Here is a 25,570-nt window from a genome sequence, read left to right on the forward strand (position 1 = left end):
AAGTATAGAAAAGTAATAACAATACCCTTTAATTTGACATAAACTTTGCCTGAGGGAATGCAAAGACCAAAATCACCCTACAATAAATAAAGGCAATACCATTCTTATATCTACAATTTATACATCTACCTCTATATATGAATTAAGATTTTCTATGTATGCAATAACTATATATTAACATGCTCTATGTATACAAATGATTATATATTAACTTGCTCTATGTATATATATTAATATTCACTAAGTAGCAGTGATTATATATTAAAATATTCTCCTGGTGCATATTAACATTCTCAAAGGTTTAGTGAACTAGAAAGCTTCCACCAACATTTGCGTAATAAGACAATGGTAGCGCATTGGATAAATATGTGCAAAGTAATATATGCAAATGTTATATGTGATTTTTACCCCGATAAAAATATGCACACCTTCAAAATTGCTAATTTTGCGGTGCTTACAGAGTATTCCCTTCGTGAGGCAAACTTATAAGACCTCTTGCAAAATATTTTGCACATCTTAAAAATTACTAATTTAGGAAACGGTAAATCTACTTTACGAAGAAAATATTTATAAATATAATCGGCTCTTCTTCTTTCTCTTGTTATACTAGTTTATAGTTTTATTATTATGATAGTTAGATAATAATTATAGAAGTAGTTGAAAATCTATTTTATTTTAAAATTTAAAGAATACCATACAGTAAGTGTAAATTTAACAGAAGGATAAGGGTAATTCTGATATTTTAATAATTCATTATGGTGGAGAATTTCCTCTAATAATTTTTGTTTTTGTATTTCTCAGTTAAGTATTTCTGGAAAAGTTAAAAGAGAGTTTCACATAAGTCTTAAATGAAATTTAGGGTTGGTTTGATATTATGCAACATCACAGGGGCAATTTGTGATTTGCCCAATAAAGAATCTGGAACGCAAAACCCTTTCTATGGCCCATCAAGAAATTCCATGCTTGTCTTTGTGGAAAGCCCTGAAAAAAATTCGTTCCTCTGTTTGCTAAACCCTCTTTTCTCTGTCACCTCTCTCCCACTCCAATCCTGTACTAATAAAGCCGACGGAAAGACAACAATTATAAGGTAAACGCGCAATCCTTCCATTCTTATCTTCCTCGATTTCAAGGATTAGGGTTTCTTACACTTCATTGATAGGTAGTCCTCCTCGTTCCTTTCCCTAGGCTTCAAGTAGGATTTGGAGCGAGAAATATCTGCTTGTCTGTTCGTTTTTTCTACTATTCTTGAAAAAGAAAGTAAACCATTTTTGGAGGGATATTCCCACGCTTCCGAGAAAATGGAATTGTTGTCATAGTTTGTAAATTGGGGACTCTTTTTTCTTTTTCTCTTTTTTTTTATTCGTTTCTTTTATCGGCTTTAGACGCTGCAACTGTTGAATAATTCTAGCTGCTTCTCTAACAAATGACTATTTATCAGGATTCTTTGTCAAATTTGATGAATCGAGAGTTATGAGACTAGCCATTATATGTTGCTCAGGAAGTTGGCCTTTGATTTTTAAGGCACGGAACCATTTTCTTTTACGAGTATAAGATGCAGTGGCCATACCTTTTGGGGCAGAAGGCGCTTCAATTTTCTTCAGATTTTGTACTTGGGCGGCGAAGCTGTGGTTTTTCATTGGGGAGCCATGGAATTTTTCAGTCGCAACCATTCTCCACCCTCCTCGATAACTTGTCGCTCTTCCAAATATCTGATCAACAAACAACATTATCCCTTGCAAGGAAGTTCTCACGAGCATTCTCTATTAATCGTTTCCCTTGTCTGGCTAGCCATCCCACTATAAATTTAGGTGATGGTAAACTTTTTTCTGAGTGCATCAGAAGGTCTCCTTGTATGTTGTTTCAGAGGAATGCTACTTCCACTTCTTTACCTGATGGAACTCATTCGGTGGGCCACGATCTGGATTTTTCTTACTTTAAGGATTTGCAGATAGTGAAGCCCGTAAGAAATGCCAATGTTTGTTATCGCAGCACAAATCTTGGTAATTATAGTAAAATAAGCATCAGTTTGAAAAATCGAGAAGTCTGGGGTAACAATGTGATCTACAAGTGTTTCTGGGCCAATGCAAGTGGGAAAAATATTAGGTCCAATTCTGTCACAGAACAATTGTATAAGGAATTTTTGTTGACTTGGTCAGCCTCATATTCTGCAGGAGCAGATCGTGATGTTTCCTTTAATGGGCCTCCATCTGAAGCATGTGATCAGCAGCTTGAGAACTCAGTGCACTCCTCTGACCAGTATTCTTTTAAATCTCTGTGCTTTCTTTATTCTGTTTTCTTCCTTTTTTATTTTAGAAGTATCAATCATTGAGTCTGTATGCATATATTCTTTCGTATGTAATGATAGTTTCTTTTCCTGCAGCTTGGACTCTTCACTGCATTCTACTGTTATCATGTTTTATCATGAGAAAGAACTACAATAATGCTGATCATTTATAGGAGACTTTTTGACTCTAAAGACCATCCTAGAAGAAAAACTATAAGCAATTAGTCAATTATTATGTCTTGACTTGTGAGGTAGAAGAAGAAAGCAATTATGCATATATTTCATGTTCTCTCTTTTGATGACTGCCTTATCCTTAGTATATTGTACATTAATAAATTGGAAGCTACCAATAATGTTCTCTTGACATTTTTCTCTAACCAGACTAAGCTCAGGAGATTTAGAGTGGTTAGACTTGTTGACATTTGGAGATGATATGATACTAAACATACTTCTTGGTATTTTCTCCCACTAAAAGTGGTTACTTTTTGCTAGAAGGATGATGATAAAAGGTCAGAATGAAAGAATTAGAACACAAAGTTAGGATAATACTTAAAAGATCATTACGAACAAAGGATAACCAATTATCATAAGATATTTGGAGATGTGCTAGCCTAATAATAGTTTCTCTTTTAATGCGAAAAGAGTGAAGTGAAGTCTAATAATCACAAATCCTAGTATTCATTAGCCTTTACACTTATTTTGGGATCAAGCAACCAAATAAAACTTCAATTGTAATAATAACTAAATGATAAAAAGAATTATACTGACAGCTTATGTGTGCAAACAATATCAAGCCTTCAAAAGTTGAATTCAACTCATGCTAGTAAGAAAATGGCTTCACTTTATGAAGTGTTGCGCCAAATTTTAATGTGAGCTAATGAGGTGACAATGTAGACTAGCAAATTATGTATATATGATAAACTTGGATAAGGAAGCTGCATTGGACCAAAGTAATTAGATAATTGAATAAGTAGCACACTTAATTAATTGTGCTTATTAAGGTTAATTGTCATTTTAGTAATTGTAACAAATGAGTCCCATTGCATGAGGCTCCTACTACTTTGAGGTTTGGAGAGGGTAAGATGTATGCGATGCCAAAGGCCGACAGTGGATATGTAAGTTTGGCACGACTAGAGCCTAATGCATCCTATTGCTTGAGGCTTCTACTATTGTGAGGTTTGGAGAGGTAAGATGTATTAGATGCCAAAGGCCGATAGTGGATATAATAGGGCGGTACGGCTAGAGCAAGGAAAAAAGCTGTGCAAGGGGAAGGGACGACTAGGGTTGAGAGGGATGATTGGATGAGGAGGAAGAAGCCACAGGCGAGAGAGATAGGGAGAAGACTAATCTAACTCAATTCATCTTTTCATGCTTACCTAAAATATAAGCCATGAAACCTTAAAGTAAAGATTCCTAAGCTAATTAAAACAAACCAAGTATTAATCCTAGCCATCTAGCTTTCATCTCTCCCCCAGATTAGATCTCAATTCCACCTTAGATAAAATTCAAATATGAAGAAAGTCTGAATATGAAAAACGTAGATCGTAATTCCACCCTAGATAAAAACCGATCCAATTGCTCTGGTCAAATTTTTCGGATGTCATATGGATGTTTGTTGATTATCTCCCTAAATCGCACAAATTATAAATTCCTGTAATTCAGGGACTTAGCCTCGGATTTGGACTTAATTCAGACTTGGGCTGTGTCAATATGTGCCTTACTTTTATTATTGGAGAGGTTTTCATGTCTTAACTCGTTGCTAGTTGCCACATAGTGTGACTTTGGTGAGTGTAATATAATGTCACCTAGGTATATCTAATTAGAGCAATTCTATATAACCATAATAATCTATAATTTATAAATATTGTATTTTATTTTGATATATCTTTGTAACATATATAAATGTGTTATCTTTCATTGGAGGGTCACCTTCTCTAGATAATTAACATTTGAGGCTTTCAACATGAATCTCTATTGTCTTATTTAGTTTTAATTGGAAGTCAATACTAGTGTCTAGTGGGTTCATCTCAGGTTGACACGCAACCTTAAAATCCTATGGACCTTTTGAAATCTTCTCATCTTTAAGTTTGTTCTGGCCTATTTCATGTTCTTGTTGTTATTTGCGGGTACTTAGAAGACATGGTATTAATTTGGTTGACTAGTCTATTTAACAAAATTATAAGGAATACGTAATATTGGATGAGTGGAGAAAAAGCACTTTGCTACAAATATACAAGAAGAAAGGACATTTACATAGTTGAAAAAGTTATTTGGAGTCAAACATATGTTTCATATAAAACCGACCAGCCAATAGCTTCTAACACTAGCTAGCTTACTGCCTTTCTGCTTTGCTATTAGCTTGGCTTTCCAACTTTTAGTTGAGAAATACCTCTCTTGTCTTTCTAAATGTTAAAGATACAAAATGAGTTAACTAAGGTGTTAAATAAAAATTATAGACAAAAAGAAAGGGTTGGGTTATAAAATTATTGAAGATAGGTTGTGAATTATAAAATAAGTAAAATATAGAGTGTGATTTGTAAAACTTTCTTGAACATAAAGTCACTTGTTTTTATTGGATATAGATAAACTAGCTAAAATCATTCTCTATGAGGTGTAGTTTATGTTTTTTGTGGCATCATTTAAGTTACTAAAACTAAGGTATGGTTAATTACTAGAAAGTATATGCAAAAGATTAGAATCTTAACATTTAAGAGTAAGTCTAGAACTGAGTATGTGGGAAGAAATTTTAGTCAATTGATGCATTAGAGTTGAGAATGGATTAATTTTGATTGCAAGGAGTAGGATGAATAGATGATCTATTGTGCAACAAGAAGGTGAAGTTGATGGCCATACCTTACATGTAACTAAATATTAATTGCTAATAGGTAGTGCCTCTAGTGTATTGCCTGATCATGTTGTATCTTTAAGATGAAAGAAGAACTTCACAGGACAATTGTGAGAATTTGAGAACATAAATCCACTGTATGATGAAGCAGGAGACAAAAGTCACAAACATTTAAAAAGCGTCCTGAGATAAGGATGTTGAGGTGAATGATTGAGATTATAAGGGGTTGACATCCATAGATGACATATTATATGATCATTGAGTAAGATGGTTTAGAAATGTACAATAGAGGCCTCATACTGTATCAGTATGGATGATCAATTTTGTTCAAGTAGTAGCCTTGATAGAGGGGAAGATCAATACTGACATGGGAGAGAGAGAAAGCATTTAATTTGACATAATCCCTTGCATTAATAGACGTGGGACTAGTGGCTTGCTTGTTGCACTGTATTGCCTTTCACTTTATTTGCAACATCTATTTTCTGGAATTTTTTAGAAGAAATATAAATTAAAAAATCTATAAAGGGAATCCAAATTTTTTTTGCTAATATATGACACCTGTAAATTTGGAAACAATCCCTTTGAATAGATACCTGTAAATTTGGTTGATATATGATAACTTTAACAATTTGAGCTACATCAATTAGTCATTTTTACTACTTGTGTTGCAGAAATATGCTGGGTGATAGAACCTTGAAGCTGCTGTCTGGATCATGTTACCTGCCACACCCAGAAAAGGAAGAAACTGGCGGGGAAGATGCACATTTTATTTGTGATGAGCAGGCTATAGGAGTAGCTGATGGTGTTGGTGGCTGGGCAGACCTTGGTGTTGATTCAGGACAGTATGCTAGAGAGCTCATGTCGCATTCAATAACTGCTATACAAGAAGAGCCGAAAGGATCCATTGATCCAGCAAGGGTACTGGAGAAAGCTTACAAGAGCACTAAAGCAAAAGGATCATCCACAGCATGCATCATTGCCCTCACAGATCAGGTTTGAAATCCAACTTTTGTTTCTATCTCATCAGTAGTCAGGTAGATTTTTTATGATGTTCTATCTTAAGGTTTGGTTATTTCAGAAGTTCTAAATGACTAACCTGTCTAACTTTAAAATTGCTATCTGATGATATCAATTAGTCTTTTTACCTTGTAATTTACAGCAGTTTATATTCAGTTGATCTTTATTCCACGTTTCCTGTGATTATGTTTCTTCTGTAAGAAAGTCCTGTCACTTCAAAATTTTTCTTATCTATGTAAGCTTTTGGCGAAAGATCTACAACAAAGGTGATTCTCATCTTCAGCATCAGTGTTTAGAGTATCGATTTAACGGGGTATGTGTGTGTATATATATGTATTGTGCTTTTAGCTTTATTTTATCAGTTCATGGAATTAGGGCACAAGAAAGAGCAACTTTATGAAAAAAATAGTTGGTTACAACTCACAACAAGAATTGTCGTGCCCCAGGCACGGATGCAAGGTATGTCTAGGTCGTGTCATAGGCAATATTTGTAGATTCCCTACCCAATAATGCCCCTCTATGACTGAGTCATGTTGTACATGTTATGCCTTTCCTCTGGCATTGTATGCAGACTTCCTACCTCCAACAATTCAAATTAGAAACTTATAAGAAACAAAATGTGACTTATCTACTGCTGCCTTTTCTTATCACTGTCTTCCTATGAAGCACAAATACTTTGATTATCCCTCCGTATCAATATTTAATATGTATCGGATACCAATACGGCCGGAGGAGTATCCAAATTTAAAAAAATTAATTTTAATTTTTCGATACAACAAGATACGGCTTTGATACAGTGAGATACGGCTCTGATACATTTCTTGATCATCCAATCCTTTTTTTTCCTTTGTGTGATGAAAGATGATATAAAACATATACTTTATATGTATATGCAATTGTCTAATCCTTCATGATACTTTAAAGCTTTATTTATTTGATAATGAATTAAACATATAACTTGAAATTTTTCTAAAGAACCAAATTAGTTGTAAACTAATAGTTGAATTAGGTTTTAATGTTTCACTAACATTTTAAGTTTCATATCAATTTATATTACAATATTATCCTAAAGTTTTAGGCATGTAGATATTAAATATGAAGCTTTCTTTCATTTTATCTTGTCATTATGGGATAATCATTTTTTACCATATGTTATATTGGTTGACAACAAATTAAAAATATATTATTTATTTATTTATTGGCATACCCATGCCATATCCGTATTTTACTTTTAAGAATTTATTGTATCCTCGTATTCGTATCTCCCTATCCTCATATCCGTATTCGTATCTATGCTTCACAGCTGTCTTCTATCATCGTATACCACTGCCTTCTCTCGTCATTGTTTGCTAGTTAGGGAAGGGTCATCAATTCTTTTTGTTAGGATAGGAAAAGCTTTAGCTTAATGGGCTAACGTCCCATTCTATAACCCACAACTATTGTGTCCATAGCATGTGTTGGTGTGTCACTCACGTCTCTTGACATATACGTTGCGTATCTATAATTTGTTTTAATTTTGTCAAATACCTGATACATTATCGAGTATCTAACATTTGGATTATGTGTGTTTGATGCATGCTAGTGTTGGACAGATGTACATGGACAAAACATGGTAATTGGGTTGTCCATAATTAATAGATAGCAACGGAACAAGAGATAAAATCCAAGGAACAATATCATTTTGAAGTATTTTTCTATTGTAGAAATCTTTTAATTTAGCTTTGTGTTGATATTTTACATGGTTCGCCATACGGATCAGCCGATCCCGATCCGGATCGGTCGAATTCGATCTCGATCTAGGCCTCATCCAAACTCTTTCTCTCTTTCACTCTTTTCTTTTCACTCTCTTACTTGTTCTTTCTCTTTTTTTTTTCTTTTCTTACATATAATCATTGTTTCTCTCACAGAGAGATCTAGATTTGGTGAACTTCGACGAACTTCTGTGAACTCCGACAAACTCCGATATATAATCTTTTAATTAATTTTTTTATTTCTTTCACTCTTACCATTTTTCTTCTCTTTTCTTCTTTTTCTTCCTTTTCTTCTTCTTCACTATATCATGATTTTTTTATTTGATTTTCTTCCACTCACGCTTTTTCTAATCTCTTTTTTTTTTTCAATTTTATTGCACCATAGTTTTTCTTTTTTCTTTTCTTATTTTTGGTAAGTTTTTTTCTAAATTTTTAAAAGTTTTCCTGCATTTTTAAATAATATTTAGAATTTTATGTGATTAAAAAGTCCAATATGATAGGTGACTGATACGGCCGATATGGCTGATATGGCCGATAAGTATCGTTTTTTCGAAAAGCCGATCCTGATTCCGATCCCAATTTTTCAAACCTTGATATTTTAGATCTAGGAAGAATGGAAAAAAAAGAAGAGAGCTTTAGTATGCTAGCATAGATTGCACTATGCCATCAGCAATGCGAGGCATGCAGGCATCAACTGACATTCCCTCGTGCCATGACATTAGTTCTCTTATTTGATTTTAATATCTTACGGGGCTAGCTTTGCATTCCCATCTAGAGTTCCTCATTCAAAGTGTAATGAATGCAAAAAAAGAGAGTTTCAAAGAGTACACATGCCAAACATTTTTGCTTGTGGCATGAGGGGCATCAGCTAATCCTAGTCATTGGCACAACTTAGTGCGCCCTTGTTCAAGGTATTTGTGATGGTTCACTTTGCTAGGCACATGATTGGTATGAGTTGATCGATATTCCATAGGGTGACGTAGGTCGACACATATCCACATGGGATAGTATTGAGAACTAGTCAATATTGGTGTGAGTCTTGCATTCGCACAATAATTATCAAGCAACACATTGTGCACCAGAAATGGAAATCCTAGATATATGCACATAATAATTAAGAGGGGTGTACATATAATTAAGGTATCTCCTTGGAAGGGCATATATGCAATCATTCTTTTACCATCTATCTCCCACGAATTTCTTATTATGGATATCAAGCTAGTGGAGATCTTTTTAGCATGTTTTTGCTCATAAATTAGTATTTCATAATTATTAATGCCTAATGCTGTCTTAATACTTGGTGATCTTTTGATCATCTTGGGTCAAGGATCTAAGATCTAGACCAGATATCCTAACTTTCGCCTCGTAAAGTAAATATGCTATGAAATTTAGCCTAAGAAATGACCTTTTGGCTGGTGCAAGAAGTGGATTAGAGACCTTATCAAGGGTCTTGCCTTACCATAAATGTCAATTAAATTCTCAATATTCTAATGCAGAACTATTCGGTTCCTATGATGTGAAGAAAGAATAATTTAGGAAATACGCACATTAGGGATTGAAGAAAGCAATGTATCCCTTTATTTACAGACCAAAGCTGGAAGTATCTGAATATAAACTGAAAGACAATGTGATGCAAATCTAGTATGAATGCAATGTTTTGGAAAACAATTGACCCAAACAATCAACTAAAATAAAACATAGTAAACAATAACTTACAATAAGTTAATCGATTAAAAGGATCACTACTAGATAGAAGGAGAGAAAACCACTCAGATAATGCAGTAACTTCCTCAACTTTCAAGTAGGTATGTTGACAATAGAAAGGCCTAAAATATGGTATAAAGAAAGAGTTTACAGTTTAGATTTACCGATAAATAGAATAGTAGTGCTTTTACTTTGAAACCACGTCTTTCTCTTCACGTCTGGGCACCCAAAGATTTTTTTTCACTACTGGAATCTTCTGGACATCATCAACAACCAATAAAAAATAGAGATTGAAGGAGAGAGGTTTAGAGAGGAAGTGGAGGAGATTAGAAAAGAATCTTAAGATGGGGGTAGGAGAAAAGGGGAGAGAGAGAAGACCGCAGGGAAGGAAATAAGAGATTTCAAATAAATAGTATTCAATCGTTCATTGTTTCTCATGCAATAGCCCTGAAATAGGTTAACAACTTTAATTTTAACTAATTCTAATAGGAACTTATTTCCTAATAGGACTCTAATTGACAAGGTTCCCAGTATCGGGATCAGGATCGGTATCGGCCGTCTAGAAAAACGATACGTATCGGTCGTCCGTATCGGATCGAACTATTTTTTAATTATATAAAATTCTAAATATTATTTAAAAATATAGAAAAATTTAGAAAAAATGACAGAAAAATAAGAAAATAAAAATTACTCATATATGAAGTCTAAAAACTTAAAAATGTATTAACTTATTCAAAATTTAAAATTTTGATGAATACCGAGCTGGTTCTCGTAAATTTCTATAGTCTTCATCATCATAATCACCATAAGTTTGTAAATATTGATGTCTATAACCTGATGCTCCAAAAAGTGATTCTATCATACTAATCATTGTATGGATCTTGTTGTGTGACTTGCGTCTGAGGAGGATAGTAACTAGTATTTGAATCTTATGCCTGAGAATACTGAGGATACTGAGGATAATAACTAGCATATGGATTTTGTGATGACTCCAAATAATAAATACTCGATGTACCATAATTTTAGGAAGCAATATTCTCATGACGACGTCGCTGATATGTATATACATCTTCAGTTTTTGACTTCAATCGTTATGCCTCCTTAACTTTCCTCAACAAATGTAAATAGGACGATCTCACCACCATATATATCATCAGGACTATGACTAGTACTAGTATACCTATCTCTCGCTGCTGAACAACTCGTACCAACCTCTGCCCTCGTCGTGGTCTCTCCCAATATCTCATCTAACCATAGGTTATCTCTGTCATCTAATAATCTGTCTTTTATTTTTTTGATCCATGGAGTCAAGGGGTCTTCGTCATCAAAAACATGATTTAAATCAATCAGCTGTTTATTTTTCTAGTTTTCTTCTTAAATTTATCTCCCTCAATCTCATATTATAATGACAAAAAATTAACTTCTCCAATCTTTTCATTGTTAATCGATTGTGTGTTTTTGTGTGGATTAAGGAGAAAGTAGTCCAATTTCTTTCACACTGTAATGAAGACACAGTTTGACTTAAAATCTTCTTTATTATTGGCGTTAAATTTGGTGCCTCCTCCTATCCATAGATAGACTACCATTCAGTTGGAGTGTTATGAGATATAGCTGCAGCAACTTTAATAGTACTGAATTGCCCAGCTCAATCTATATCTCTCAATTTGAAATCAGAAATATATTATTGCATATTGATTATATTGAAAGTTAAAACTTGAAACAAATAATAATAAAATTATATAATTGAATCATAACTTACTTCTTTATCGCATAGGATTTGTTTATGAATATTAGGTTTAAGCTTGCTAATTACTTTTCTAACCCCCAATAAGACTTCACTATCATTATTAACATTTGTAGAGAATTGAAATATTAGATTAAGAAAATACCCTGTAGAAATTTAAAATTTGTAAACATTAAAGTTTTTAAATATTCATAAATAAAAGTAAATTAGTAAATTAAAACTTAAAACTTAAAAGCATGCCTATCAGCAGCGTGTATATCTTTATATAGTTGTTTATTCCATCTAGAATCAATTGTCTTCCACCACTTCCTATAACTTCGGCCCATATTTTTTTATTGATTTTTTTGCTATGTCCATTGCCTCATATAAGAAACCCATCTCAGACTTATCATCACTGTCTACAAGTCTTAATACTTTGACAAGAGACTCAAATACTACGGTGGCAATTGTAATATTATCTTAAAATGTATTTTTAAGAGTCATATTTTTCAAAGTTTCATATAAAGATTTATCTTTAAGTTTTATATTATTAATTTTTATAGACGACTCTGTGATATAAACATCCGCATAATATTATCCTTATAGCGCATGATGTTCTCCAAGGCTAAAAAGTGAGTGGCAAATCTAGTGACGCTAGGTTTGATGATCTCAGTACCACCAGTCATCTGCTTAGGTAAATTAAGAATCCAACCATGATTATATATAAAATTTGTTAATCTCTGACCTTCATGTATAACTATGTCAATTTCAGACTCTTTTGCAATATCCTCTAACATTAGATCAATACAATGTGCAGCACATGGTATCCAATATAAATAAGGTCTTTTTATCATAAGTAAATTTCCAGTAGCTTTATAATTTGTCCTATTATCAGTAACCACTTGGACTATTTTTTCACCGATTTTTTGTATCACCTCATCCATCAACTGACAAATATAATCTACATTTTTGAAATGAGCAGTAGCATCCACAGACTTCAAAATATTATCCCCATGTCAGAGTACACTAAGAAATTAATTATATTTCTTCTATTTTGTGTACTCCACCCATCACACATCAGTGTACAACCATACAACCAAATTCATCCCAATACCGTTTAAATGTCTCAATGTAAGTACGAAGTTAATTTACGTCTGAGTTAAGATATTTAGTAGCAATATCATTTGAACTAGAAGGCGAAACACCAGGCTCTACTAATTGTATAGCATTCACCGTAGTGTGATAGTAAGGACTATCAGCTACATTGAAAGGAATATGATTGTAGAAGAAAAATTGAGAGATAGCTCTACCAATGTGTTTCTTTGTATTTTTAATTCTTTTGAGAGCTATTTTGATGGAAGTCTGTGTATGACCCCTTTTTTTTATGAATATATGTATTTATTGGTCTAATATTTTTAGACTCTGCTGTAACACTAGGAATCCTATGGGTAGAACTGCTGCCTCCATATTCTCTCTCGTATATTAATTGATCTAGATCTCTGAAATTTACCACTAGTGCTTCTTTTCATCTCTTTCTTTTTTCTATACATATTTCTGCTCTTTCATTGCCCTCATCTGTCTCTCCTCTTCATCCTCATCACTTTGCTCACTGCTATCATCATTAATGTGTACATGATTATGCATCAATTCTTCACGAACCATTAACTCTCTTTGTTGTGCAGATTGTTTATCCTTCTTTTTGACAATTAAAAAGCCAACATCTACTTTTTAACTTCTAAGGATACTTGAGTGCAAGCTGCTATATTTCCTTATCTTCCAATTAAATGTTCTTTCAAACGGCTGACACCACTACTTATTTCCTTTTCCCACCAGTTGTATTTAACACGTTTTTTATCTTGCCCAATAGTGCTGCAATGTTGCCACCCAATGTCGGTATTATGACTTCTCTTTTGGAGCCATTGATATTTTAACTCTACAACTAAAAAACATAAACAAAAATTAAAATAAAATATAAAATAATTTAAAATTCATGAGGCGGAACACCATGCCCAATAGTGTTGTTGCTGTAGGTGCTGAGCTGCATAAGCAGCAGCACCTGCTGCAGGTGCAATGTGCACAATGAAAAAAAAGAATTAGAAATTGAAAAAAAAACTCACCCAAAGTCGCCAGAGATTGAGGTCGTCGAATCTTCGTCGGAAAATGTCGTTGGAGGTCGAGGTCACTGGAGATCTACTTAGGCGCTGGTGAGAAAGAGTCCCATGAGAAAGAAAAAAGAGAAAAAAGAGAGAAAAGAGAGAGAGAAAGAAAGAAAAGAGAGAAAAGAGAGAGAGGTAGGTGGGCATCAATTATTGATGTCCCCCGGGTTAGATCCGACTCGTTCCCACCTGTTTTGGTCGAAAAACGGATTGGGTTTCAGCCGAAACCCTAGCCAAAACCAGCATTTAGCTGGGATCGGGATCATCGAAACTGGAAACCTTACTAATTGATCATTTTATCTAAATTGACTAACCTAATTTAGGTAATAAATCAATGTGGACATCCTCCATATATAAGTTTACCATAACTATCAATTAAGATTCTAATAAAAATTCATTTCCTAATAGGATCCTAATTGATTAGGTCTTATCTAAATTGACTAACCCAATTTAAGTAATAACTCAATGCGGACATCCTCGGCATATAGGCTTATCATACTATTAATTGACAAATTCAATTGATCATTTGAATTTAAAAACAACTCAACAAATTAAGTGTGAAAATAAGTTGAGTTTAATTAGATCAATTAGACTAAAATTGGACTCAAGCAACTTTATTTTGCTCAAACTGAAGATAATGCCCACATCACAATGTGAGGAAGATTAAACTCCTAAAGGTCACCCATAAGACTGAAAAGATAAAGTTTACGTGAGTTGAGTAATAAAGTTTCTGAGAATGAACTTTTGCCAAAATTCGATAATAGTGTGCAGTATGGGAAAGGATGGGAAAAAATATGTGATGATTGAATCGAAGTCTAATTGCTCTAGTTTGCTTATCAGAGGATGCGACATCAGGCAGCTAGCGGAGGAGGAGAGTCGTGGCTAGCCATTCAAATGCCCTACTGTGTTCACCACTTCATTTGAAAGAGTTTCAAAACATATAAGACAAAGAGTATCTTTTGCCGATGCATTTAAACGCCATCCTAGCCATTTGAACACTTGACTATTAGATTGCTATTTAAATTAATTAATTTTTAAGGAGTTTGTTAGGATTAGGGTTTGTTTTTTTGTTAAGTATTTAGTCCGATTGGGAGACTATTTATAGGCTCTTTTACTTCTGTTTGGCGAGTACTTAAAGTACTTTTCTTCCTTTTCTCTTTTTCCCCAAGTTGGCCGAACTAATTAGGGGTCTAGGATTTATCGATTTATTCTCCTTTTGTCCATTAAACTAATGTGGTCATTCTTGAGAGGCTCCAATGTTTTGAAAGACGGCCATGGATGGGCAGTCACCTCACTGCCTAGCACCAAGGTGGAAGGCAGGCGATAAGTTCTACTTGACAAGGCTTACTTTCACTAGATTTCAACTTACTCCAGGCTTTTCCTCAAAAAGAAAAAAGAAAAAAGGAAAGGCAAATTACAGTTTATCCCTTGTGGTTTGATCGGGTTTCGACTTACACCCCGTATTTTAAACTTAAGTAATCAATGCCCATGTTGTCCCCACTAAGTGTCAACTTTTAATCACCAGATTTTCGTTCAAAACTAACAATACAATCTTATAAATGCTAAGATCAATGTGGTTCATTAGTGCTAATATGTTGTCATAAGCAAGTTACTGAATGACCAAATTAAGGTATCTATTTGATCGTGATCAACTGCTTGAAAAGAATAATTTGATTGACTGTATTGGTTGTATTTCGATTGTTTTTATATCAGACTATTTTTTAATTAGAAAAATTCTAAAAATTGTTATAAATTGCATGAAATTCTAAAACTAAGAAAGTAAGAAAATATAAATTACTCATACGAAGTTATATGAAGTTTTAAAAGTGAAAGCATTCATTCAAAGCAACATCAAATTCTGAGTTGGATCACAAATTTTTTTTGCTTTTGTCATCATCGTCACATGGATAGAAATATTGTTGTTCAAGACCTTCGGGCATTTCAAAGAGTGATTTTACTCTACTAGTCACATTAAAGGATTGTTGGTCTTGTTGTGTTTGCCACTGGGAATTAGCATAACCAGTCTATTCGTCTTATGAGCCTTTGAAATGATGGATACTAGATGAACCATAGTCATAGGAAGTAATAATCTAATGACATCATCGGTGATAACTATGGTCTATGGATATTTTTTGTTTCTCTGTCTTTAATCTCTCTATTGTAGTATGTAGATGTTACAATTCGACCATGTGGATTAAGTCGAGTCTATTTATCTTTTAATTAATTCATATTTATGTAAGCCTTTAAGACAAGTCTAGTTAAGTTATATAAGCTACTAAAACAAGTTCAATTAAGATCTGTAAGTCACTAAAGCAAGTTCAATTAAGTTCTGTAAATTACTAAAACAAGTTCAATTAAGTCATTTAAGTCTTTAAGACAAGTCTTAGTTCGAGTCGTATAAGCCTTTAGGGCTAAGTTTGAGTATGACTCATTATACCCGACTTCTATATATAGAGGGGCTAGGCTTATTTATTTATTCATCCAAGTATCTAAACATTGAGAATTAATTGAGTTTAGTTATTTTATTATTATTACATTTAATGTTTTTATCGTAACCGTTAAATCGTTTTTATCTTTATAGGAGTAGATAGTAACTGTAAAACCCTTTCAAGCATCCAAACCTTAGCCATCAGCTTCCTCCAACAGTCACCCTACTGTATGGCTATCCACCACCACCCTTGGTTGTCCGCCACCCTCCGACGATCGCCGCAACGTTAGATATTTATTGTTCTGCTCTATTTTGACCTCTCTCTACTATTTTATTTATATCTTTTCATCCAAACCTCCAGTTTAGGTGAAATCAGAACCATTACCCTAACTCACGAGACTACCACCACCCAAATTTTTACGAAGAGGGGGAGGATTAGTTGCGAGTGGGATTTGGTTAGGATGACATGGGCACCTTCTTAAACTAGGGTTTAGATTCTCTGCACTCTGGTTGCAGGGAATTGGATTCCCTGTAGCCTTGGTGCACGAACTTCCTGCAATGAGATTATTAGCAACTCTTGTACTTGGTTGGGTACTAAATCAGATGACTTCTGTTCCTAAACTCCCTCATTTGAGTATGGATTACTTTCTTACTAGATTTTAGTACTAGTAAAAAAAACCCTAAGAATTTTCTTACATCCAAATCGGTCTAGATCTAGTTTGTAACAATGGATCAAATGTGGAAAGGACAATGTCATCACTAGTGGTATCATCAAAGCCAAGGTTATCGCTAGTACTGCTATTGCTATTATTTGCCGCGAATGAATCGTCCCAACCTCTCTGCCCCTATCTCACTCTCTTCTTATAACACTCATTCAATGAAGAATTATCATTATTATTCAATAATCTATACTTCTCTAATTTATGGATTCAAAGGGTTATCTTTAGTAAAAACACGGTCCAATTAATCATATGATCAATCTTTGTCTTCTTTAAATTTATCTCCCGTAAACTTATATTACAATGACAAAATGCTAAGAATGTGTTTGTTTTGGGGATATAGTAAGGGGACTGAATTTGCTATTTCGTGGATTTCATATTTCCACATTTAGTATGAAAATAATGGACTGAGCTAGGAGTTCGAATTGGATGTCATATCTCTAGAGGAGAGGATGGAGCATCCTATATAGAGGGTGAGATGGTAAATCTGAGGGAAGGAATAACCGTATTTATTATTAATATTGCTCTCAAGTTTTCTTTTAGTATACGGAAATATGATACGGTGAAGATTTGTTATATAAGTAAAACAACTAATTACTTAAAATTTTATGTTTATGTTTTTGAACTTTTTATTTATATTTTATTTTATTTCGATCTCACTTTTAGTGAAGTATTGCTATATTAAAAAACTTTTTGTATTTATTACTTTATTATTATGCTTTGACATTTTTATATTTACTTTATTTTATTACTTGTATAAATTTTAGTCTTGGTTCTAGTTATTTTTATATGAATATTTTACTATAGCATTTGATTTTGATGATTAATTGTTAAAATAAATATAATTTATTTACGTATATCATAGAACTTTGAGATAATCAACATCAATTTAAAATATTAATCATCATTATTAATTTCTTTATTGGCAATAATCATGCCATTTCATTTACTTATCCGATTCATAGTCCTATATAAAACAAACACTCGATTAAAATTGGAATATAGGATTAGTAATCCTAGAGGGCATGCCATCTCTTTAGATAAGTCTACCAGTAATTTATCACTCATTATCCAGCGTTGTTACCAAGCACACTCTAACTTCTCTGATCTCTTTATTGTCAATTTACTTTGCATCTTAATGTGTATCAAAAAGGAAGTAGTCTAATTTCTTTCATATTGTGATGAAGACATAATTTGACTTAAGATCTTCTTAGTTATTTGTTATAACTAGGTGCCTCTTCCCATTTATAAATGTGCCACCATCTAGTTGGAGTGTTACTAGAAATAACTGCAACAATTTTAGTAGGATTGAATTGTCTGGCTCTTAGTTTACATCTCTTCACGTGAAATATGTCATTCACATATTTTATAACATAATTTTCTAATTAAGTTGAAATAAATAGTAATAAAATTATTTTAATTGAAAGATAACTCATTTCTTTGTCAAAGAATTTGCTTGTGAATCTCGGGTTGCTTGCTGATTACATTCATAACTCTCATGAAGACCTCATTATTATTAGTAGCATTTCTAGAAAAATAAAATTTTGGATTAAGAAATTACTCTGTAGATATTTTAATTTGTAAGCATTAAAACTTAAAGTAGTTAGAAGATGAAAGTAGATTGCAACCATGCCTATTAGAAGCATGCGTATCTCGATGTTGTTGTTTGATTTATCTAGAAACAATCAATTTCCACCATTTCCTATAACCTCTTCCCACATTTTTTTTTCCTTTTGTTTTATCTAAAGCCTGATAGAGGAAGTCTATCTCGGACTTGTTATCATTGTCCACTATTTGTAAGTGGGACTTGTTATCATTGTTTGATTCATTTAGAAACAACCAACTTTCACTATTTCCTATAACCTCTTTCAACATTTTTTTTTCTTTCGTTTTATCTAACGCTTGATATAGGAAATTTATCTCGGACTTGTTATCATTGTCCATTATTCGTAAGTGGAAATCTCTTTCCAATGCTAGAAAGTGTGTCGCAAACATAGCGATGCAGGGTTTCATAATCTTCTTATCACTAGTCATTTGCTTGAATTGATGAACCAAACTATAATTATTTATAAAATTTGTCATTTTCTAACCTTCATGTATCACTTTTTCAATTTCAGCATCCTTGGCAATTCTTTAACATGAGATCAAGCTAATGTGTAGCACAAGCTATCTAATAAGGATGTCTTTTCTAGATAAGTAATTATCTAACAAACTTATAATTTACTCTATTATTTGTGACCACTTGGGCAACCCTTCTCACGAATATCTTCTACTAAATCTATCGACCTAAAAGTGTAATTTGTATTTTTAAATTGAGTCGTATCATATAGACTTTAAGAATATTATCACCATGCTTGAACACTGAGAAATTAAGTATATTTTTATATTTTGTAGTTCACCTATCACATATATCAGAATACAATCAAATTTATCCCTTTCAAATTTCTTAATAAACTGGTATCATATTAGTTTTTAAATTTCTTAATATAAGTGGCATGTGGCATGAGAGATGCCGCACACCACCTAGCAAAACGCATCGATGTGACATGGGGAAGACGACTTGCAAGCAAGTAAGATTACTTACTTTGCTTCCCTCGCTGATGATCACCCTTGCCATCGCCATCGCCATTGCTCTTGTCTCTCTCCTCATATGTATTTGCCCTAGGTGATTGGAGAAGATGATGGAAATGGAGAATTTATTGAAATGGGTTGAGAATTAAATCATCTGTCATCATTTCCATCGTCTTCTTCGGTCACCTAGGGCACAGACAGATGATCAAGGGGCATAGGGCGGCACGACAGATAGTCTCTCTCCTTTTCTCCTCTTCTCTCTCCCTCTCTTGCATGGGATAGAGTTTATATTCTTACAACATGGTTAACAAGTGTCGTAGCACGTGTCACGTCATGCCATGATGATGGCCGACCTAGGCTATGCCACAGGCATGGTAATCCTTGGTATGGAGCTTGTTTTATCTCTAACTCAAGATATTTATTAGCGCGATTTCATGTGTATTAGGGGGGCAAACACTAGTCCATAATTGAATAACAATGGAGTTAGCTTAAGACTATTACACTAGAAATTTTGATGGCTCTAGCTTATTAGTATCTTAAAATCATGTGTTATCATGTGAAGCATGTTATATTGACTAGAGGAAGAACAATAAGTTTTTTTTTTTGCCTTTACAGGTACCTTTATTTCTAACTTCTAGTTGATCGTAAATAATCAAGGGCCATCAATTCTAGTCACAAAAGTTAGGGTTCAAATATTTCTAGTGTTCATTGACCTGTATTTGAGTTTGTTCTACATCTAATTTTACAATTGTAAGTAGGGGTGTAATCTGAGCTGAGCTTGATCGTGCTCTAGCTCTAATCAAGCTTGAATTGAAAATAATTTTGAGCCTAGATTTTTTATCAATTTTGTATTAAGATCATTTCAATTCGAGCCAATTTTGAGCTAATTGCTCGAGTTCAAGCCTAAACGATCCGATCAAGAAGCAATTTTAAGCTTTTATCAATTCAAGCTAAATTTCGAGCATGATCAAGCTTGAATTAAATTAAACTTGATTTAGGCTTGAATCAACCTTAAAATAAGGCATAATTCAAAAATATAAACTAATAAAAATATCCATGTATTTAGTAAAGGATATAATATGTTTAAAATTCAAAGCTAAAATTCTATAAGATCAGAGTACATAACAATCCACTTAAGTAAATTCTAAAATATAACAAAAGAATAATATAGTATACAAAATATTAGTCATATTATATTATATATATATATATATATATATATATATATTAGAATTATTTTGAGTCTTATCGAGCCTATTTTGAAGATCAAGCTTGGCTTAATTAATTTCCGGCCAATTTTGAAGATCAAGCTTTGTTTAACTCATTTTCGAGCCAAGCTTGATCAAGCCTTATCGAGCCAAGCTTGATTATTTTGACAGCTCATAACTGTAAGTAGTAATTTTTTAGTTTATGGGATTTAGTTGGTTCTTTGAACATCTTTCAAATGTTTTCATAATAAAGGTGCTTCTTTAGATCCTTTGCCTATCAAGAAATCAAATGAATACATATTTTTACTTTTTAGGTTCACTGTTAAGTTGTTATATTGATTAAGGTTTTAGTGTCACAGGGGACCATCACTATTTCAACGAGGTTCTCTTTTTTCCAAGCCATTACAATTATGACTGAAAGTAATGATCACTGGAGTAACATCATTTTCCTGCATGTTCGAACTTGAATGTCTTAAAGATTTCTGTTCATGCCAGATGTACATGCCATAGTATTTGCTGGTATAACCACTATATATTGAACTTTTGATTTTAGGGCATTCGTGCTGTCAACCTTGGGGACAGCGGCTTCATGGTTGTTAGAGATGGGCACACAATCTTTAGATCACCTGTACAACAACATGATTTTAATTTTACATACCAACTTGAGAGTGACAATTCAAGTGATCTACCTAGTTCTGCTCAGGTGAGTCTTAACTTTTTGGCTTTTATTAGCTGCTAATTTATTTTGTATGCTGTCATCTCTTTCTATATATTGTCATTGTGGCTCTTATCTCTGGGGTCACTTAGTTGGCTCCTTCCAGTTTCAACGTAACTCCACTTATCTTAGGGATCCATATTGAGAGAAGATAAGAATTTGGAACTTTGCTGAGGATTACCTTTTGCATTTTTCGATTTGATTGTGAGACTGGCCATCTTCGAGTTATATCATTATATTTGAAACTGTATATCATCCCCTTCTTGGAGTTTGAAACCGTATATTATTGACATTGCTGTGTAGTGAGTGGGTTACCTCAGTACCCAAAAATATCCAATTCTGTAAAAGTCTACATGGAGAAGTATGAATCTGGTAAGATGTTAATGTTACAAAAATGTATATTATTCATCATTTTGTTCTCTACAGGTATTCACCTTTCCTGTCGCATCTGGTGATGTTATTATTGCGGGAACGGATGGTCTGTTCGATAATTTGTACAACAATGAGATTACAGCTGTGGTTGTTCATGCTGTCAGGGCTGGATTAGAACCTCAGGTGACAGCTCAGAAGATAGCTGCACTTGCTCGCCAGCGAGCATTAGATAAAAATAGGCAGACACCATTTTCTAGCGCTGCCCAAGATGCTGGATATCGGTATTATGGTGGCAAGCTTGATGATATCACTGTTGTTGTATCTCACATCACTGCCTTTGGCACTTGAGGCAGTTTCTCTGTTGCTTGTTTCTTTAGATACAGTTCCCTAATGTTATTAGTTCTGAGGTATGTAATGAAATATTCTTCTTTTCTTTTTTGAGTCTTATACAAGATGTATAGGTAAACTTCCAATATTTAATTCTATTGCACTTGCATTTGACATTAAATTGCTTTCTCTTTAGAAGTTTCTTTAGTTAGGTACCTTATACATTGTATATATTTTGTTGGCTCTTCTTATATAGGGAGTTCTTGGAAGTTCATTTGAACTACTTCCTCTTAATTTTGTTTCCATTTTCATTAGTTTGTTGATGTTCTTCATCAAGTTCGAGATGTTTACCAACCCTTTTGCTCCTTTGGGAAGTTAAAGTTCCTCATTTAATGGATGATCTATCTTTATCTGGGAAGTTAAAGTTCCTCTTAATCTTTATCTGGGAGTTGGTAAACATTCTTTATCCCTTTCGTTTTCCCTTATTAATTAATCATTCATCAAATATGTAACGGTGGACAGCTTCTTCCGCACTGTAGGTGGAAGTCATTGAATTTGTTCAAGTAATGTGATACATTGCAAGGTGATTGGTATTAGTAGGGTTAGGAGTGCAATAAATGGGAAGATAAAAGGTTATTATTTATTTACTTTTTTACTTTTTCAATAATTCAAGAGTATCTATCTGAGGTTATAGGTTGAACAATAGGTTATAAATCTGCCACATAATTGAGTTGGATAACTTAGCGTAATTGTTGTAAAAAAGTTCTTAGTTATTATCTAAAATAATAAGTTATAAATCTGCCACATATGGCATCCTATATATTGATAGTATTTACAGGGATATATTGATAGTATTTAAAAGAACACTAATAAATGGCTGAAGTTTTTTTTGTTTCTCTAATCTACTCCTAATTTCCATCTCCTAAGTCCAATCTTCATAGAAGAAGCAAATGCACCGTATTGACCACCCTAGACAACAAGCTCAACTGTCATACAAATCTTTCTCATACAAGCACTAAAGCAATCAAATTATCACAGATTTGATTCCTAAATTAGCTGGAGGAGCAATTTACAATGTAAGAATCTCCTTACCACAGATTCGATCTGAGCAGCCTTATCTGGCAAGCTAAATGCAAGCCTTAAAAGCTGCTTAATAAAATAATTGAGAATAAAGTGTAATCTAGATGAATGGTTTAGGGCTTAATCTGTTGGGATTTGGTCGGTAATCTCTCTACCATGCTGTTGATTAGCTTGAGCATTATCACTTATATTTAAGTGAAGTAAGAAGAAGCAAGACAGCAAAGTATCACTACTTTAGGCCCAATATTCTCTTATTATTGGCTTACGGGAACAATGAAATGATTTGACATGGATGATCTTAGAATAAGTTTGTTAGGTTATTTTAGTTGTGATAGGCAATCCGTGACCAAAGGAATCATAATGAATGTATCTTAGGTCGATGGCAAAGTAAATCATGTCACTAGTCCAATCAAGATGTTGGAAAGTTCGTACAGAACACATCAAAGCAACAACGTAAGTGTTTCTTCAAGGCTGTTTACGTTGTATTAAATAGATTATTATTATTTTTAATATGAAAAATTGTACTTCTAACCTGAGCACTTAAAACACGTTATGTTCGGTAACTATTATTTTTTATTATATTTAATCAAATAGAATTTTATCATTGATAAAATTATTGAAGATTAAATAAGCTTTCAAACAGATTCAAATAATATCAATTAGATTTCAAATAATAAAAATATAATAAATATTATATCTTTATTATTAAATTTTGATTTATATTATTTTAGATGCACTAGAAAATTTATTCAATTCTCTACAATTTTATTCATAATAAGATTTAAAGGAATTCTTAAGCGGATAGATTATAAAAACTATTGGAGCCATTTTGTAAGATTGTGAATGGCCACGTTTGGAAAGCTGTTTGGAAAGCTTTGAGTAATCATTTTTGGAGGACATTTAGATCCTAGTTCTTACAAGTTCTAGTATAATTGCCGCTTGCCATTGCCGTCGTCATCACCTGATCTCAGTCAGGTGCCCTAGCCTGAGGGAGGAGGAAGAGAGATTGAGAGAAATCTAGATCTGCAACTTAAGTTTTTAACCGATAATATTATTTCTAACAAATTCCTTTGGTTGCAAATAATGACTCCAACATTCTAATGCACACAAAATAACATACATTTTTTTTTCATAAGTACTAAATTGCCTATGAGAATCGTTTAACTTTTTAGTAAAGTAGGCAATAGGGTTACCTTCTTCACTTAGAGCAGTCCCAATTCTTACTCCAGATGCATCACAATCCACTTCGAACACAGCTTCAAAATGTAGTAATGTAAGTATTGAAGCTTCTATTACTTTTCTTTTCAACACTTCAAAGCTATTTTGAGCCACTTCCATCCACTTAAAAGTTCCTCCATTAAAGCAATCAATGATAGGAGCAATAATGATGCTGAAATTTTTGATGAAGCAGTGGTAGAATGATACTAATCCATAGAAACTCTGAACGTCATGTGTGAAAGCGAGGACTGGCCATGTCAAAATTGCCTTCACCTTGCTTCTATCCATCTTGATACTTTACGAAGATATTATAATGAACCTTAGGAATACCATGTTGTCAGTGCAGTGAGACTTCTTTCATGTCCTATAAATTCTCAAAATTTGTCGAATGTGCAATAGATATTGATCCATATATTTGATGTAGATTAAAATATCATCAAAGTAAACTACAACAAATAATTCAATGAAAGGTTTACAAACATAAATCATAAGCCTCATAAAAGTACTAAGAGCATTAGAAAGACCAAAATGCATAACCATCTACTCATATAATCCATCATGAGTTTTGAAAGGTTGTATTCCATTCATCTCCCGGCTTTATTCTAATTTGATGGTGACCACTGTGAAGATCAATTTTGAAAAATATAGTAGCACTATGCAACTGGTCAAAAAGATCATTAAGATGTAGAATAGGAAATATATTTTCGATAGTAATATTGTTCATACCTCTACTATCCATACATATATGTCCTGAACATCACATGGACTCATACTTTCCTTGACTTATAGTTTTGCAATTAGCTCTTCTACCTGTCTTTGTAACTCAACTTGTTCTTTGGATTCAAATCTGTAGGCCAGTATATTTGGAAGACTACATCCTTGTGTGAGATCAATGCAATGTTGCATGTCTTTGGTGGGTGGTAATCCAGATGGAATCTCCTCATATGTTACAATATTAGCAAATTTATGGAATAATTTATCCATGATGGGGACACATTATTTCCTTCCTCGTTCTTCTCCAACACCACAAGTGCAACAAAGAAAAATTTAAAAACCTATTCAAACTTGGTTTTTTCTATCGTGAATTCCCTACTACGAACCAAAGATATTCTACCACACTTGGATCTAGAGGAAGAAGAAAGGATCCATCCATTCCAAGGATCCCTCACGTAAAGGAGTTTCATTCTATCATTATATGATCATCATTAGTTTAAGTGCTTGTCAAACATTAGATACATCTTGTAGAACTTTAAAATGGTTGGACCAGAGGTTAGATGGAGGATCTATCTATAGAGAAGTTGAGGAGCTTCGAGTTTATCGAATATGAATTCGAGGTTCTCTTATGGAGTATACTTTCTACCAAAGAGCTGCTACATATGTCTGTGTTTTAGGCTACACCAAAAATTGATGCTTTCATTTGGAGGCCTATGTTTAGTCAAGGGAGTCCACCCA

At 33.4% G+C, this 25,570-nt stretch overlaps 1 protein-coding gene across 2 annotated transcripts; it reads left to right on the forward strand.

Annotated features, from left to right (window-relative positions):
- Positions 1–951: 951 nt before the first annotated feature.
- LOC140773942 (probable protein phosphatase 2C 55) lies at positions 952–22,072 on the forward strand. 2 transcript variants are annotated; one of them, XM_073116735.1, is made up of 6 exons: positions 952–1,087; positions 1,439–2,000; positions 2,172–2,256; positions 5,801–6,122; positions 20,960–21,109; positions 21,548–22,072. In XM_073116735.1, exons 2-6 carry the CDS (start codon positions 1,553–1,555, stop codon positions 21,839–21,841), a joined length of 1,299 nt encoding a protein of 432 aa, XP_072972836.1. In that variant the 5' UTR covers positions 952–1,087; positions 1,439–1,552; the 3' UTR covers positions 21,842–22,072. The 2 variants fall into 2 exon arrangements, with proteins under 2 accessions (XP_072972836.1, XP_072972835.1); XM_073116734.1 differs by having other exon boundaries at positions 1,439–2,256; positions 21,548–22,071.
- Positions 22,073–25,570: the final 3,498 nt, after the last annotated feature.

The sequence above is a fragment of the Typha angustifolia genome, chromosome 13 (assembly GCF_048772165.1).
Source record: "Typha angustifolia cultivar Huaian chromosome 13, ASM4877216v1, whole genome shotgun sequence".
Taxonomy (NCBI): domain Eukaryota; kingdom Viridiplantae; phylum Streptophyta; class Magnoliopsida; order Poales; family Typhaceae; genus Typha; species Typha angustifolia.

Excerpts from the sequence above, each read along its gene's own strand:
- LOC140773942 (XM_073116734.1), top strand. The coding sequence starts at position 1,553 with ATGCAGTGGCCATACCTTTTGGGGCAGAAGGCGCTTCAATTTTCTTCA. Across the intron at positions 2,257-5,800 it reads TCAGTGCACTCCTCTGACCA|AAATATGCTGGGTGATAGAA; the intron begins GTATTCTTTTAA and ends CTTGTGTTGCAG. Across the intron at positions 21,110-21,547 it reads ATCTACCTAGTTCTGCTCAG|GTATTCACCTTTCCTGTCGC; the intron begins GTGAGTCTTAAC and ends TGTTCTCTACAG.